The sequence below is a fragment of the Mesoplodon bidens genome (genome assembly GCF_964165515.1).
Source record: "Mesoplodon bidens genome assembly, chromosome: 3".
NCBI lineage: Eukaryota > Metazoa > Chordata > Mammalia > Artiodactyla > Ziphiidae > Mesoplodon > Mesoplodon bidens.
This window is the reverse complement of record NC_138178.1, coordinates 131,592,131-131,608,850: the sequence shown is the minus strand read 5'-3', so window position 1 is coordinate 131,608,850 and position 16,720 is coordinate 131,592,131. Positions and strand designations below refer to the sequence as shown.

The window sequence follows — 16,720 nt, the reverse complement described above, 5'->3', positions numbered from 1 at the left end:
GCTTCCCGGAGCTGGAGGCAGCGGCGTCCCAGCCTGGGCAGCAGCTGCTGACTCGGGCGCTGCCCGGGTTTCCGGGACCAGGGCCGGCGAGGCGAGGCCCGGCGGCGGGATGGGAGGATGTGGGCGGGGCTCCCATCTCAGAAAGGGAGGCGAGCGAGGGAGGAGGGAAGAAGGGAGGGGCTGCCGGAGAAGAGGAGGAGGAAGGAAAGAAAGAGAGAGAGAGAGGGAAAGAGGAGGAAGAAGATGCGGGAGGGCAGAGGAGGAGGGAGGGAGGGAGGAAAGGGGAGCGCAGCTCGGCCCGGAAACTAGGTGAGTTTGGCATCAGAGCCGAGGGACAGGAGCCTGCAACGCCGCTGCAGATCAGGGCTGAGTATCTCGCCTCTCTCCCTGATGGGATTCCCGTCCACGCCGTCTCGAGCCTGCTGCGTCCCAGTCCTCGGCCCTCTCCCAGGTTCACTGCAGCTGTTCAGAGGTCCCCAGGAGCTGCTGCTTGCGAGCCTGCTACTGCAGGGATCTATGGTGAGCAAGGCTACCTGGCGAGGGGCGGCGCGGGGGGAAGGCTGAGGTGCATCCTTTGGGGGAGAAGTAGGGGGCTCTGGCTGTGTCGAGGCAAAAGGTGCTCCCTCCCCCCCCCACCCCGGTGGTGGTGCTAGAGGTAGGGATGCTTGCGCTGAAAGTCACTTCCATATATGCCACTGCCTCTACCCGGACCACTTTCTCCGTCCGGTGGCCCCGGGCGATTTCCACGTTTGGTAGGTTCGGGGCAGGAGAAGAGCGGAGACGAGAAGCCTTTAGTTGGAGGTCGTAGGGAAAGACCGTGGGGTCTTGAGCCGAACACGTCGCTCGTGGACTAGCATTTGCGATTTCCCGGCGGGAAGGGCCAGGAGAGAAAGGGGAGACGTGGCTCTGCGGTCCGGAGAAAGTGAGGGAACTGAGGGGCGTCGAGGTGGGGGGAGAACACCTAACCAGGGCTAGTTGCGCGGTGGTGAGCGCGGTTCTCCTGCTTCTGGAGCGTGCGCGCCGCGGGAGGGCTGCGTCTAGGGGAGTGTCACCCGACCCGGCCCCCAGCCGGCGAAAGCCCCTGAAAGCTGGCGAACCGCTGCTGCCCAACGCGCCTCCTCCACAAGCTATTCTCGTGGACTTGCGGCATCCAAGGAGCTGCTCCTCTATCATTTCACGGTGTAGGGTCTGCAGGGACGACGGCCGGGATGCTAGCCGCCCCGGAAACGCAGGTTCCTGCGGTGTCGTGTCCTTTGGAGAGTTGCTGGCGAGATGCACGGCGGACGCGTGGCTCTTACTGGCCCTCCCGGCTCAGAGCCGACGGGAAAGTGTCCCGGGATTCGCGGGTCCCTGCGGACCCCTCCCCGCGGGAGCTGCGCCCGCGACCTTAGAGGCTTCCCGGGCACCATTTGGTGAATGGTTTGTGAGAATAGCGGTTTGTGAGGATCGCGTTTTGTGGGCTGAAGGCTTTGTGAGACGTTAACACCCCCAGACATTGACTTGGTAAACTGAGGCCACCTCTGAACAAACTTTGGCGTTGGGCGAAAACTCGGGCAAGGAAGTAAAGGACGAGTTGCATCCGCGCCCCTCAAGAAAGAGTTCTGGAGACGAAAGTGCTTTTCGGCTTTTATCTTTTTAATTAAGAAAACTGGGGAAGAAAAATGTGATTAGAGACGAATCCTTCTGAATCCGAAGTTGAAACACAACCCGCTCGCTCTTCCCCCGGCCTCTGGGTTTTAGCGCAGCGCGCGCTCCCGCCGCACCCTGGGAGATTCCTAGGGTCAGAGGATTGTCGGCGGACTGCGGGCGCCCGCGCCTTCCGCTGTCCCTTCGCCCGCGGGGACCGACCCTTCTCCGTGTGCTTTTCCCATTTCTGGAGCTCCTCCCATGGGGCATCTTGAAGGTTCTAGGCTTCTCAATAAAACTCTTTGCTCTTCCCAACCCTTTCGCAGTCAGCCCCAGCGGTGGCGCGGGAGCGGGAAAACCTAAAGCCGCTCAAAAAGCGGCGCGGCTCTCGCCGGGCGTGGACCGTCGCGCAGGGGCGCCCGCGGCCTCCACACCCCGGCTAGCGCGGTGTCGGGCGGCGCCGGGCAGCCGCGGCCGCAGGGAGGGTTAAGCGCTTGGTCCTTTACTCCTCTTCCTCCAAGCCTTCCCGAGAGTGCCCCCAAGAAGAAAACCAAGTTTGTGGGGGAGAGTGAGGTCGGCAACCTGAGCCCTCGAGCTCTGAAGCGACCCAAGGCAGGAACTGGGAACAGCCTCAGGAAAGGGCGGCCGGGTGCCGTGCACTTTGCAGCGGGAGTCGTGGGACTCGGGACCGCGGGGCAGGCCGGGCTGACTCAGAGTTGCGTGGGTCAGGTTTTTGAAAAGGCCCCCGTGCTGAGCGACCCACGCGTGCAGCATCTTCGGTTAGGACATCCCAGTAATTCCTTGAGCTGTGGGCTGGTAAAATTCTTGAAGAAATATTTGCTGCGACTCTGCAGCTGGTGCAAAGGAGGAAGGGGGTGGGGGAGGAAGTGGCGGGGGAGGAGTAGTAGTTTAAAAAAGACAAGCTGGGGAGAGAGAGTAAGAGAGAGACGCAGACGCAGAGGTCGAGCGCAGGCCGAAAGCTGTTCACGGTTTTCTCGGCTCCTGGGAATGCGGTGGGATTTCCTTTCTGCGCCCGGTCGGGAGTTGTAAAACCTCCGCGACATTGAGACCTGAAAAATGCGATGCGCCCTTTCTGAGGAGACGCCACTTTTCGCGTCTGCCCTGAGCTTTGCGCTTCGGCGTCCGCCCCTCTGCCTCGAATGGCCCACCGACCACTTTCTTCGGAGATTTGCTTTGCTTGGCGAGGGATCGCCGAGGTGCGGAGTTTCTCTCCGTAAAGGAACCGGAGGAAAGAGCCTAGCGGCGGCTCCCTCACCATTTTCCCACACCGATTACCGCCTAAACGTCTCCCGCTCCGGCCCCGCGTGACAGGGTCCGCAGCTTTTGGTTGGGAGCTAAAGTGGCTGCCCACTTCTTCCGAACATTCGCAAGCGTTCGCCACGGGGTGACTGGCCGTCACTGGGAGCAATATTTGGCCTCTCGGAGACCCTGGGGAGGAAGTGGGGTGCGCGCGGCGCGTGTGTGTCGGTGTGTCCCTCAGCACTTTCCTTTTTAAATGACTCTCAGTGGTGGCTTTCAGCGGCCGAGACTCCGCTGCCCCCAATCCCGGCCCCACTTGAGCTGGGTTCGGGCTGAAAGGCGCAGCCCTTACGGTGCCCCCCAGATCCTCGGCTTCAGGCCGCTGGCGCGAGGGCCCAGCCCGACGCACCGAAGGCTACAGGTAGAGGCGAGGACCACGTCCTCCGCGCGGTGCACCCGGGGACCGGCCGAGGGCTCCGCAGAGCGCCACCCGGATCTCCTCCCGGACCGCTTGAGGTTTGGGGCTGCTGGCGCGGAGGCTGGCCTCTCCAGGAGGGGGCGGGGCCGCGGGCGGGCGGGGATTGGGGGGTGGGGAGACGGGGGCGGGCGCGCGGGCCCTTTCACAGCCCGCCTCGGGGAGGGCGGGCTCCTCCGTGCGTGGGGCGGGGCCTCTGTGCTCACGTGACGCCTAGGGGCTGGAAGAAAAACAGAGTCTGTCTGCGCCAGAGTCTCATTATATTCAAATATTCATTTTAGGAGCCATTCCGTAGTGCCATCCAGAGCAACGCACTGCCGCAGCTCCTCTGAGCATTTCCAGCAAGTTTGTTCAAGATTGGCTGTCAAGAATCATGGACTGTTATTATATGCCTTGTTTTCTGTCAGTGAGTAGACACCTCTTCCTTCCCTCCTCCCGGGAATTCACTCTGCCCTCCCCACCCGTGCTCGCCTTGTGTCCCTCCCGTCGGACCTTCCTTCCACACTCTGGCTTTCTGGCAGCGCTGTCGCTTTCTTCTAGGCCGGGCAGCCGCTGCGCTCCGAGCCCACCGGTTCTATTTAAAGTGCTCCTTGCTCCCACTCGCTCTCTCTGATCCGTGCGTTGCAAGAAAGGGGAGCGAGAGGGGGCTAAACAGATGGAAGGTCCTCAGCCGGGGGGGGGGCGGCTAAGGGCCCCCCCTCCCCACATAACTGGAGAGCACCCAGTGCCCCTGTGGCGAGTTCCTAGCTGCTTGTCAAAACGCACAGAGGTCGCTCTTGGACTCATCCCCTCCCACACACCCTTCCCCGGGAGTGAGCGAGAGGGCGCGATCAGATGCTTCTTGCTGGGCATTTCAAACTCATCAGCCACAGTAAAATAAACCCTCCAGCCATTCGGTCCGCTCCCAGACCCTGCCTCCCCCGTGTCTTCACCCTGCTCCTGCTTCTCTGCTTTCCCTCCCTCCTGCTCCGAACCAGCTGGAAGTGGTGGAAGTCGGGCTCTGGCTCGGAGGGCGGAGGAAGAAGCGGGGGTGGAGGGAGAGGGGGAGAGAGGCTGAAGGTCTGAAGTGGAGAGGAGAGCGATGGCATTTTAATTCTCCCTCCCCCACCCTTCTTTACCTTCTCAATGTTAACTGTTTATCCTTGAAGAAGCCAAGCTGAGATCATGGCTCAGATAGCAGTTGGGACAAAAAAAGATTAACAGGATGGAGGCTATCTGATTTGGGGTTATTTGACTGTAAACAAGTTAGACCAAGTAATTACAGGGCAATTCCTACTTTCAGGCCGTGCATGGCTGCAGCTGGTGGTGAGGGGTGTGTGTGAGGGCGAAGACACAAACTTGATCTTTCTGACCTGTTTTACATCTTGACCCTCTAGCTCTAGCCCTATGTGCGTATGCAGAGACATCTCTATTTCTCTCTAGTTATCGGTGTTTATTTATTCTTTAACCTTCCACCTCCTCCCCCTCCCCAGAGACACCATGATTCCTGGTAACCGAATGCTGATGGTCGTTTTATTATGCCAAGTCCTGCTAGGAGGCGCGAGCCATGCTAGTTTGATACCTGAGACGGGGAAGAAAAAAGTCGCCGAGATTCAGGGCCACGCGGGAGGACGCCGCTCAGGGCAGAGTCATGAGCTCCTTCGGGACTTCGAGGCCACACTTCTGCAGATGTTCGGGCTGCGCCGCCGCCCGCAGCCTAGCAAGAGCGCGGTCGTCCCGGATTACATGCGGGATCTTTACCGGCTTCAGTCAGGGGAGGAGGAGGAGGAGCAGATCCACAGCATCGGTCTGGAGTATCCTGAGCGCCCCGCCAGTCGCGCCAACACCGTGAGGAGCTTCCACCACGAAGGTCAGTCCCTGCCCGGAGTCTGGGCTGGGGAGGGCCAGTAGGGCTGCCTGGTGGGACAGTGGAAGCTCTGGGGGAGAGGGGTTCCGGTTACCTCAGAGCCCCAAATCCAGGAGGCTGGGGAACAGAGCTGCTTACTTTCTGGAGTTTTCAGAGTTGTGGCTGAATTTATTTTTTGGAGACAGAAGGGAGGGGTTGGGCAGAAGGGGAATGACACCACTCAGACGTGGGCTAGCACCGGCCGTGTGTTTTTGCTATATCAAAGCCTTTTATGCCAGGGTTTCTGCCTTTTTTTTTTTTCTGTTTTTCAAAGCACCTACTGAATTTAATATTACAGCTGTGTGTTTGTCAGGTTTATTCAATAGGGGCCTTGTAATCCGATCTGAATGTTTCCTAGCGGATGTTTCTTTTCCAAAGTAAATCTGAGTTATTAATCCACCAGCATCATTACTGTGTTGGAATTTATTTTCCTCTCTGTAACATGATCAACAAGGCATGCTCTGTGCTTCCAAGATCGCTGGGGAAATGTTTGGTAACATACTCGGAAGTGGAAGACGCAGAAGGTGGTTGTGTGCATGTTCCCTCCTGCCTCGGCTCTGTTGGCCCCTCTTCTTCTTTACAACCACTTGTAAAGCAAACTGTGTACACAAAGCCAAGAGGGCTTTAAAAGGGAAGTCTGATGGTGGTGGAGTAAGGAGTTAACACATGGAAATTATTAGACGTATAAAGGAGATTGGGAGATTCTGTCTTTGGTGCTTGCTGAATGCTAGCTAGGCTTCGCTGGTTTGCTAGCTGCGCCATTTATCTGCTCCTTCAGATTAAACGGTATGATCGTTTCCCCCAAATAGGCTTCCACTATATAAGCAGAGTTCATCACTCATCACCCAGCTCTTAGCTATTTCTTGATTTTTCAGCCTCTGAAATAGCTCATGTGCTTTTTTTTTTTTTCTTCTCCCTTTTTCTTTTCCTCCCTGACTGTGCCTAGAACATCTGGAGAACATCCCAGGGACCAGCGAAAACTCTGCTTTTCGTTTCCTCTTTAACCTCAGCAGCATCCCAGAGAACGAGGTGATCTCGTCCGCAGAGCTTCGACTCTTCCGGGAGCAGGTGGACCAGGGCCCTGACTGGGAGCAGGGCTTTCATCGTATAAACATTTATGAGGTTATGAAGCCCCTGGCAGAAGTGGTGCCCGGGCACCTCATCACACGACTACTGGACACGAGACTGGTCCACCACAATGTGACACGGTGGGAAACTTTTGATGTGAGCCCTGCAGTCCTTCGCTGGACCCGGGAGAAGCAGCCAAATTATGGGCTGGCCATTGAGGTGACCCACCTCCATCAGACACGGACCCGCCAGGGCCAGCACGTCAGGATTAGCCGATCGTTACCTCAAGGGAGTGGGGATTGGGCCCAGCTCCGGCCTCTGCTGGTCACCTTTGGCCATGATGGCCGGGGACATGCCTTGACCCGACGCCGGAGGGCCAAGCGTAGCCCCAAGCATCACCCACAGAGGGCCCGGAAGAAGAATAAGAACTGCCGGCGCCACTCGCTCTATGTGGACTTCAGCGATGTGGGCTGGAATGACTGGATTGTGGCCCCACCAGGCTACCAGGCCTTCTACTGCCATGGAGACTGCCCCTTTCCACTGGCCGACCACCTCAACTCAACCAACCATGCCATTGTGCAGACCCTGGTCAACTCTGTCAATTCCAGTATCCCCAAAGCCTGTTGTGTTCCCACCGAACTGAGCGCCATCTCCATGCTGTACTTGGATGAGTATGACAAGGTGGTACTGAAAAATTATCAGGAGATGGTAGTAGAGGGATGTGGGTGCCGCTGAGATCAGGCCTTCCTTGGGGACACACACACACACACACACACACACACACACACACGTCCCATCCACTACTCACCCACACACTACACAGACTGCTTCCTTATAGCTGGACTTTTATCTTAAAAAAAAAAAAAAAAAAAAGAAAGGAAAAAAAAATCTAAACATTCACCTTGACCTTATTTATGACTTTATGTGCAAATGTTTTGACCATATTGATCATATATTTTGACAAAATATATTTATAACTACGTATTAAAAGAAAAAAATAAAATGAGTCATTATTTTAAAGGTAAACTATGTTCTTTTTCTCTTAAATCCTTTCTCTCCCTTTGCCCCATCTCTTTTGGATGAGATTTTTTTCTGTTAAGGTGGTGCTGGGGGCACTGGAAGTCAGAGTGTGGTAACTGGAGGTGGTTAAGTTGGAAAGACAGGAAGTAAACTGATGGTGGAGGATGGTAATTGCCAGGATGAATTGTTTTCCATTTCTATTTAATGTTAACAAGGACAAGGACGCGGCATCTTCTCCCATCTGGATGACACATGCCTTGGAGAAACAGTGGGATGAAAGGAGTAGGCCAGATTAAAGACTCAGTTTGGGGCTCTTTGTACATCCTCTGTTTTTGCTCACCTGTTAGAGGTGTGTCCCAGCAAAGTGTGATGGGTAAGAGTCTCAACTCTAGGGAAATGCTTCCCACCTCTGCTTTTATGATACCCAGGGTATCTCCAGTTGTTACAGGCACCAATGTTGTATTTTCAAACCAAAACTGATTTGCACACTCACATATTAATGTGTGTGTGTGTTTTAAGCAGGAGTTTTTTGAGGTTTTTTTTTTTGAGAAGTGGGTTTTATCCAATAAAATAAATAATCTGCCTTACTTTCAAAAAGTTTGGTGACCACTATTTTGATATACCACATGGTAGAAATTCTCCAGTGTTTCTGGACTTTTTCCCCCTTGTCTCCTATTCCCCAGATGAAGGCTTTCATTGAATTCAAAATTCCAAGAGATTGAGCTGGGTTGGGGGGTGGGAATGAGGTCAGATACTGAAGGGTCAGAATTTCCAAGTGGGCACTGTGAAAGCATCCCACTGTATAGAGTCTCTCGAGTCAAATACCAACTCTCCTTGCATCTCTGTGCCATTCCTGCCCCTTTCCCTGGAGCTGGGAAGAAAGTGATACACCTGGTGGATGTGATGTTCTGAGCCAGAGTTTCTCCAAGGACAAAGCTCAGTTTTTGACCAAACTAAAAATGGAAAATGCTAATGTGCTTGAGCAGTCTCCCTCAGTTCAGGGCTGCCAGTGAGGCAGAGAAATGGGTTTCTGGAAGGACACGGATATAGGGGCTCAGAGGACCAGAGGAGAGACCTTTGCTTTTTTTTGCCACCAGCAAGTAAATGACGCCCTGGAAGTTTAGCTTGCGTGGGCTCATTTCTTGTGTGTGCTTTTCTTCTGCATGGGCTTGGATGGGTTTGGGGCAAAAGCAGTGTCTTCGTGTAGTCTGTGGAATGAGCTGTTAGGAGTGCATTCTTTTCATGAGGAGGTGGGAGTGAGTGGCAGTGGTGGTGGCCATTGTGGTGCTGAGTGTGCCCCCGCATTCATGTACATACACTCTTCCATGTGCTCTTGGGGGTGGGGTGGGTGAAGCAGGACTCATTTTTATTTTTAATTGCTGAAGTCCTACAATCCTCTGAAAGGAGCAGCTTAGTGGAAACCAATAAAAATAGAAGTGGAGCAGTTGCCAAAGCCCCAGCTCCCTGGAGAGCACAGGTGGAAAGAGGAGATCAGAGCCCCAGGCAAAGGCAGCAAGACTCCACAGTTCCTCCAAAACTCCCTGCAAAGAGGGTTACTTCCCCCCTCCCCTAGCCCCCCAGGTCGCTGCCCCTTTGATTAATGGTAAGGAGGTCGAATAAATCATTTAGGGGAAGCCCATTAAGGGTTCCCCTCAGGCAGCCTCGTTTTGTTTTGCCCGATTTCCAGCAACTTTCTGAAATGTCCGTGTCATTGAAGAGGAACCCGCAGATCTCTAGCACTTGGACAACTCATCGGAGGGCAAATCCTGAGCCCAGTGGCTGCCTGGCTCAGGTCACTTTCTAGCAACCACCCTCCCCCGAACCCTCCCCCCCCCCTTCTACTGGCTTATTTTCAGGAATGGATAATGTTGTTTATTTGTTCAGCCAAATATTTGGTCTGGGGAATTTACCGTGAAATTCTGTGAATTGCATATACCTAGTTAACAAAATCGTCCTAATGCCACAAATGTTAGCATGAAAAACAACGAGCTATGGCCGGATTTAACTCTTTGAATTCTGTTTGAAGGCATAGTCCTGAGGTTCGGGAAGATAAGGAATTGAATGTATGTGATGATCTAATTTAGGTTTCAGTATTTTAGACTTTGGACTAATGCTCGACTGAGTACCTTATGCAAGTTGTAGGGTGATTCTTGTCGTTGCTTTTGGATCGAGTCTGCCCCCATCCCAGTGTGTGTGTGTGTGTGTGTTTTTTTTCCCAGAGTAATGTTCCCATTACTTAAAGAAAGATGGGGAGGGAGAATCACTCTTGAGGAATTCAACAGTCTTAACCACATCAGAGGAGCTGCTCAGTCAATCCCTGCCCAGCCCTTAAACTGGAACCGGCTTCCTAGGAGCTTAAGAAAAAAAAGCTACGGGGCGCGGGGGGGCGCAGTTTGTGGCCCCGGAACGCATCACACATTCCCCGACTTTCGTTGCATAATTCACTCTGAACCTGCCAGGTGACCTGCTGACTTTGTTTTCTGTCTTGACCGTGCTTCATTCCACCACCCCCTTGCCGCCGGGCAGCGCCACACTGAGAGGGCTCAGGGCAGCAGCGGAGCTGGCAGCCCCCGACGATCACCCGGCCTTGGCCGGACGTCAAGGTTCGCGGACAGGCTCCGCCCCCGCCTGCTCCCGGAGCTCTCGGCCCGGCTGCCGCGGGGGCGCCAGAGGGCGTCCTCCCTGTCGGGGACCGGAAGGTGCACCTGGAGGCTGCGCGGAGCTGCACCGAGGGCTCCCCCGCCAGACCGCCACATCGCAGGGGGGACCTGGTGCTCAGGGGAAGCCGGATCCGAGTATCGCACGCGTGTCGTAAGGCAGGTCCGCACGGGTTCCTGTGAAACGGGGTCAAGCGGCCGCGCAGGGCCGTGGAGTCCGGGCAGTAAGCTCACCTGGGTGGACGCGTGTAAGAGGGGTCGAGATCCTGAGGGGTTTTCCTTGGGGGTGGAGAGCAGGAATTGGGGAGCTCACCGTGGGCTCGCATCCTGGAGGGACTGAACGGGGTGTGGGCGGGACGGGAGCAGAGCTGAGGGCGGACATGCAGACAGGGCTCACCAGCTGCCCTCCGAGCCTCCTTAGGACACAGAGCCCAGTGGGGCTCCTGCTGAACTGCCACCCTGCCTGCCCCAACTGTTGGGGGAGGGAGGGGAATAGAGGAGGCCTAGGGGGGACCTGAGTGGAGTTGGCTGATTTCTTTCAGAAATGAGATGCCAAGCCCGTAATACCTGACAGCACCTCAGCTGACCTCCTCTGGGCCTCTGGACCAGGGGAGTCACAGTGCTGCTTCTGTCACCCGCCACTCAAAGGCCGGAGCTCAGCATGTGTTACTGTTACAAGGGGAATCTAGGAGAATAAAGCTTCAGGCCCATGTCTCCAAACTGTTTGTCCTTAATGACACTTTTGCTTCAGCACAGAGCAAATTGTATAACATATACACACTCTTTTTAAAATGAAAGGATAACGCAAAAACAACCCTGGTGACCTTACATTACCTGAGAATCAGAAGGTTGTTAGCATTACCTAGAGGAATTTAGGATAATTGGTGGACTGTCAAATTAGAAATAATGCAGAATTACTTGGGTGAACCATTTGAGACAGACTAGCACAATTTTGAAAACTTAACTGGAAGTAGGTTGAGTGGCTAGCAATGGGGCCTGGGTGGTATTGCAAGGGTCGCATTTCCCTATGCTTTCAGCACTTAGTGGCAGAATAAATAAACGGATCAAAACTGCAGTGGTCACTCATGAAGAAAAGTGGCTTGTTTTTAGGAAAAATTTTTGATTGCTCTAATATTTTTTTAAAACCACAGGAAATTTTGAAGGATAAAAAATTCAAGGTGTGTAACATTTAGTCAATCCTAGAAAAAGGAATTAGAATATTTTCTCACTGAGGAAGTCATTTGAAATTACCATTCATAAGTCACCTTACTTAAGGAATTAACTGAAGCAAGTTCCAATTGTTTCTGCCTTTTCTTTCTTTTCAAAATATTCTCTAAAAACCCTGAATATAAATGCTGTTACGTAGTTCAAAACAAGGCCCCCCCAGCCTAAATCCTTGAACCCCTAAGCCAAGGTGCAAGTAGATTCTAGTTTGCGTAGTTTCATCGTCATTACTTTAGCAATAGTTTTAGTTTTAGTAACTGAAGGCCTGGCCAGTAGATGATTTTCTAAAGGATCCAAAGCACACTGATTGAGATTAAAACATTGGACTCTATCATTTACTCCTGAAACTGTTTCTCTGTCCCTCTGGTGTCAGCAACTGACTGAATCCTGTGCAGAGTTGTCCATGATTCAACTGAGATAATGTATAACTATGTTCATCTCAAGCCTCATGCTAATTTTTTAATCCTTGTCATTTTGTTTTCAAAGCAGTTTGTTATTGAGGTAGGACCCAGGGGAGGAGCCCAAAGACATGCACCTTATAAGAGAGAGAGAGAGAGAGAGAAGGAGAGAAAGAATTTCTAATTGAATTCAATTTACTTTAGTCTTCTATAGATTATTGTGAAAAACAATGAAGTGCTCTTTTTTTTTTTTTTAAAAGGGCTTCAAATGCTTGGCCTTTTATTGATTTATTGATTTATTTATTTATGGCTGCGTTGGGTCTTCAATTCTGTGCGAGGGCTTTCTCCAGTTGTGGCAAGCGGGGGCCACTCTTCATCGCGGTGGGCAGGTCTCTCATTATCGCGGCCTCTCTTGTTGCGGAGCACAGGCTCCAGACGCGCAGGCTCAGTAGTTGTGGCTCACGGGCCTAGTTGCTCCGCGGCATGTGGGATCTTCCCAGACCAGGGCTCGAACCCGTGTCCCCCGCATTAGCGGGCAGATTCTCAACCACTGCGCCACCAGGGAAGCCCTGGAGTGCTCTTTTTCTAGGATAACAACAGGTATAGTTAAGGCTATACCCGTTGTCCCTTGAATTCATCTAGGATTACAAAGTAGAAAAAGGTGTATCTTTTGAGAACTTACTTATCAACCTTCTTTAATTGGTCAGTGAGAGCTATCTAACCCAGACTTAACTTCACCTCCAGAAAGTTCAGACTCAAGTATTTAATGTGCGATTGTAATATCTCATTCCAGTTGCTTAGATGCAACTATCTCTTTCCTCCTCTATTGTTTCTAGTTTTTATTAAAATGAAGTTTAAAAATTTTTTATGAGATAGCAAATTTACTTATAACCTCATCATCTTAAAACTATTCATGTTTTTCTATGTTCTTTTTCATTCTTTGCTCATATACTTACAAATTTTCATAAAGCTTTTATTTTGTATTCCATTTTTCTTAATTTCAGATAAATATTAGAACCTTAACATTTAATGTCTCAAATGTATGGTCTACATATATGCTAATGTGGATCACCTTTGTGAAAGCTGGCTGGGTATAAAACTTAGTCATCCTTGGGTAATTTTACACAGACTAGTTATAATAGCAGAGCTGTGCGCACCACTTCCAAATTTCATTAAGGTTGTTACCGACTTCTTAAGGCTCCACTTAAATGTTGTGCTAAAGTACTAAACAGAATGCTCTTTGTATGTTTTAAGTATCCTGAAAAGTGGGTTACCTGACATCTGAGGCTCAGAAAATTTTATACTGCAGGACTTGCATCCACCTGTTTTAGTCATCTTGGGCATATGTTCTTTCAAGACCCAGAGAAGAAGAGACATAGTAAAGGTCTCTGAAACCACTGGTTGAACAATTTCCTACTGGACTCAATGTGTGTCCCTCATTTTCTTGCCCTGACTTCTCGCACCAGCTTTCTTGGGAACTGAAGATGATGGGAAAGGGAAGCAGAATTATCTAAACAGAGTAAGTCTCAAATTGAAACCTAATTCAGTTGGGTTACTAGGCTTGGAACCGACCTTGACACTTGCAGCCTTCAGATTCCAGTTGGTTGGGGTCAAACACAAATGTCCAGTTGCTGAGTGATTTCCACATGCTTCTTTTATGTACCTTAACTAGGACAGGCAAAAGATGTTTTCCCCGTGGGACTCACTCTTTATGAGGCCTGACCCTCAACAGAGCAAACCAATCTCAGGTGATTTGGGGGTTTAGGGCACTAAGAACTTTCAGAGCATGGAGAAGTAATTTGTTCAATGGTACCTTAAAAGAGTTAGTTTACCTCCAAAAGGCGAGTTTCTTTACTATCCTGGGTCCTTCACTTCCTCTGAGATCAGACTCATTATTTGCATAGCAAAGCATTCCCTTCGGCTGGAAAGGAGGGGGTGGGCACCCCTAACAAGGAGAGCCACTTTTCCCACTGTCTTTCAAAACTCAAGAGTGTGATAAGTGGGTTTGATCAACCTCTCCCCTCCCCTAAACTCCAAAACTTCAGGCTATTTTGTTCGTTATCTATCTTGAGATTGACCAGCTTTTCCGGATTGAAGGGATGCAGGATTTAGCATATAGCTGCTGAGAGGACAGATCTGCTAACATTGTTTGTTTGGGTCAGTTTAGTGTGGACTTTTCAGGTGAAAACTCCAGGAAGACAAACTCCACCAACATCTCTCCTCCTCTTCTTTACAGACATTGCATTTTATTTTTAATAAACCCCCCCTAATACTCAGGGAGGAAATTTTTAATATATTAAAGACACTCTGCATGGGAATTACACAAATTTATCTTGATATGTTTGTCGCTTGGCAATCCTGCTTGTTCTACCCAAACTAAACTATGCATTTAAATCATCTCTGAGGACCTACACGATGTGTAGGTTATTGTTTATTTGTCACTTAGCAATTCTCCAGAACTAGCTCATAATTTATTTTAAGCAAGTATGCCCCACCTTAGAGACCCATCACCATAGAGGACTTTTTAAGCATTCTTGAAGATTGAACACTCTGAGGTTCTAGTTAGCATGAGGTCTACTGTGCTTCTTTTACTGTGTCTATTATTTCCAAACTGGGAGATTAGTCACAGAGATCTGAGGGAAGAAACCAGACCTTTAATAAGCTCTGTCAATAAAAGGGGCCATTACAAAAATTTGAAGGATTTGCTGCTAGAAGCCAAACTATGATTTTGAGTTGAAACTGTTAAGTTTTGAGCGTTTGTGGGAAAAACTAAATCTAGCCGTATCTCCCTAAGATCAATGATGTTGTGTGACAAGTCATGGGGACTAAGAAGATAAAACTTAGGGAATTGTTGGAGGAAGAAAATGACAAACAGGACCACATGATCTGTGGTCTCTTTTGCAGTGTCCCATCCATTGACAATGTATCTAGGCTTCTCTAAGAGAAGCATGACTCTGGGGAGGGGAGTGTGACAGGGTAGGGGAGAGTCAGGAAGGCACTTCTGTTTTCCCCAGAATAGTTCACAATGAAACTGTATTTAGGTTGTGTGCACATGGTTAAAAATAAACACCCAGAATTTTGAACAGAAAAGTGTTTACTAAGATAAGCATGAATTTATAAAGAATTGATTGCATCCCTGTGTTTTAATGCAACACTAACTAAAATCTCCTTAAACATTATATGGCACTTAAAAGATATTCAGGTGGATCAATGAATGGGGAAGAATACTTCCCCCAATTTTAAGGTAATATAGTTGACTGGCCTTAGAAGATATAAAAATGTTATGACAGTTATAAGAAGACTTTGTAATTAGGTTATCAGTGGAAAAAGAGGTCAGTGGAATAAGCACGTAACTCAGAAATATTTAAAGTATTCTTAGAACTTAATATCTGAGGAACTAGAAGCAATATAGGAGTAGGTACAGGAATTACTAAGAAATGCTACATGGTTAAATGTATATCACATGAAAGTGATATGATATAGATGTATACACCAAACTCCACATCCAACTTCAGAAATGTCTAAGCATATTAAAGAGTTAACCGTAACTTATTTTTAAGTGTAAGAAAATTGAAGTGCTTATTATCCAATCTATTGAAAAACACACACTCAGACTAAAGAAGTCGAGGATATTAAAGGTAAAGAAACTGAGTTTGTTAAGTAGCAATTTAAAAATTTAGAACAAAATGTAATAAAATAAATATCAAAGGCAAAAAATACAGTATGGAATAGGACAAGTACTTAATAAGTATTTACTGTAAAATACGTAAATTATGGCTATAATCCAACATTCATATGAAGACTTGTAGTAAAGTAACTGAAAAGATGCTTTAGACAAGAAATGGCAGACTTTTCCCATAAAGGGCCAGATAGCAAGTATTTTAGTCTCTGTGGACAACTGTTCAGCTCTGCCAGGGTTATACAAACACAGCCCTGGAGAATAGTGAACAAAAGCACGTGGGATGTGTCCCAATAAAACTTTATTTATGGGCACAGCAATTTGAATTTCATGATTTTCACACGTTGTGAATATTCTTTTGATTTTTAAAGACTATTTTTTAAATGCATCAGCTATTCTTAGTTCAGGGACTGTACAGAAGCAGGCAGCCTACTGCCTGCTGGATTTGGCCTAAAATCAGATTATCAACCCCTGCTTTTGGCCACTGCATTGGCCAAAGCATTTTCCTTGAAACAATAGTCTCAAGAGCTCCTTTATGAGAAAAGAATGCTGTGACCAAATGTATTTGGGAAGCTCTGGGAACGGTATCACCTTCTTGGAAATTTACAAAGAACATTCACATTTCAAAGGCTTTGACAAGTCCTGCAGGGAGAAACCTGCTCAACTTCGGTCAGCCCAGGGATGCGTCAATTTATTTGACCGAAGTATGCCCTTTTGTCCCAGATCTTCAACTCTATGTGGTCTTTTGCGTGATTTGGCCCCTGTCTGTCTCTCTGAGGGTACTTCAGGCCTCTTTTTTCCTTGATAGCTAAACTCTAGCCCCACAGGCCTCCCATCTGTTGTTTAACCACCACAAGTGTTCATTCCTGCCTTAGGGGTTCTGCTGTCTGCTGTCCCCTCTAAGAAGTTCTGCTGCCAGACAGAGCTCCCCGAGGCTGGCCTTCTTCTTGTTCAGTTCTCGGCTCTATGTCTCCTTCTCAGTAAGGCCTCCTCTGATGAGCTACTCTGAAAAGCCTCCCTGCTTCCTGCATGCATCCTTGATCGTGGGATTCAGTCTATGTTCTTCATTGGATGTTATATGAAGTTCTCTGTCTCTGTGTATATGTCCCATCTCCTCACGGCAATGAAAGCAATATGATTTTAAAGTAACATTCATTTAAATTCTTTTGTAAGTTTTGGGCAAGTTCTTTTCTCATCTTATAAGTCGTGGAATATGGTGAATATTTGGCCAGCATACTGACAAATAATTGGGATTTGACTGGGCCTATTATATGTAAAACATCACCATCCTTCTCATCAATAAATAGAATTGTCCAGTTCGTATATGTCATTATACCACTTCTTTATGGTATGCAGAGTAAGCAGATATAGTCTCTAAAATATAGTGGTTTATGATCCAGGAATAATTTTTTTTTAACCAAAGAATAG

The 16,720-nt window shown here is 49.3% G+C and overlaps 1 protein-coding gene across 1 annotated transcript; it reads left to right on the top strand.

Annotated features, from left to right (window-relative positions):
* Positions 1 to 246: 246 nt before the first annotated feature.
* On the top strand, positions 247 to 7,357 carry BMP4 (bone morphogenetic protein 4). The gene is made up of 4 exons (XM_081227683.1): positions 247 to 519; positions 3,643 to 3,767; positions 4,834 to 5,210; positions 6,193 to 7,357. The coding sequence occupies exons 3-4, from the start codon at positions 4,841 to 4,843 to the stop codon at positions 7,047 to 7,049; spliced, it is 1,227 nt and encodes a 408-aa protein (XP_081083809.1). The 5' UTR covers positions 247 to 519; positions 3,643 to 3,767; positions 4,834 to 4,840; the 3' UTR covers positions 7,050 to 7,357.
* Positions 7,358 to 16,720: the final 9,363 nt, after the last annotated feature.

Excerpts from the sequence above, each read along its gene's own strand:
- BMP4 (XM_081227683.1), top strand. The coding sequence starts at position 4,841 with ATGATTCCTGGTAACCGAATGCTGATGGTCGTTTTATTATGCCAAGTC. Across the intron at positions 5,211-6,192 it reads GAGGAGCTTCCACCACGAAG|AACATCTGGAGAACATCCCA; the intron begins GTCAGTCCCTGC and ends GACTGTGCCTAG.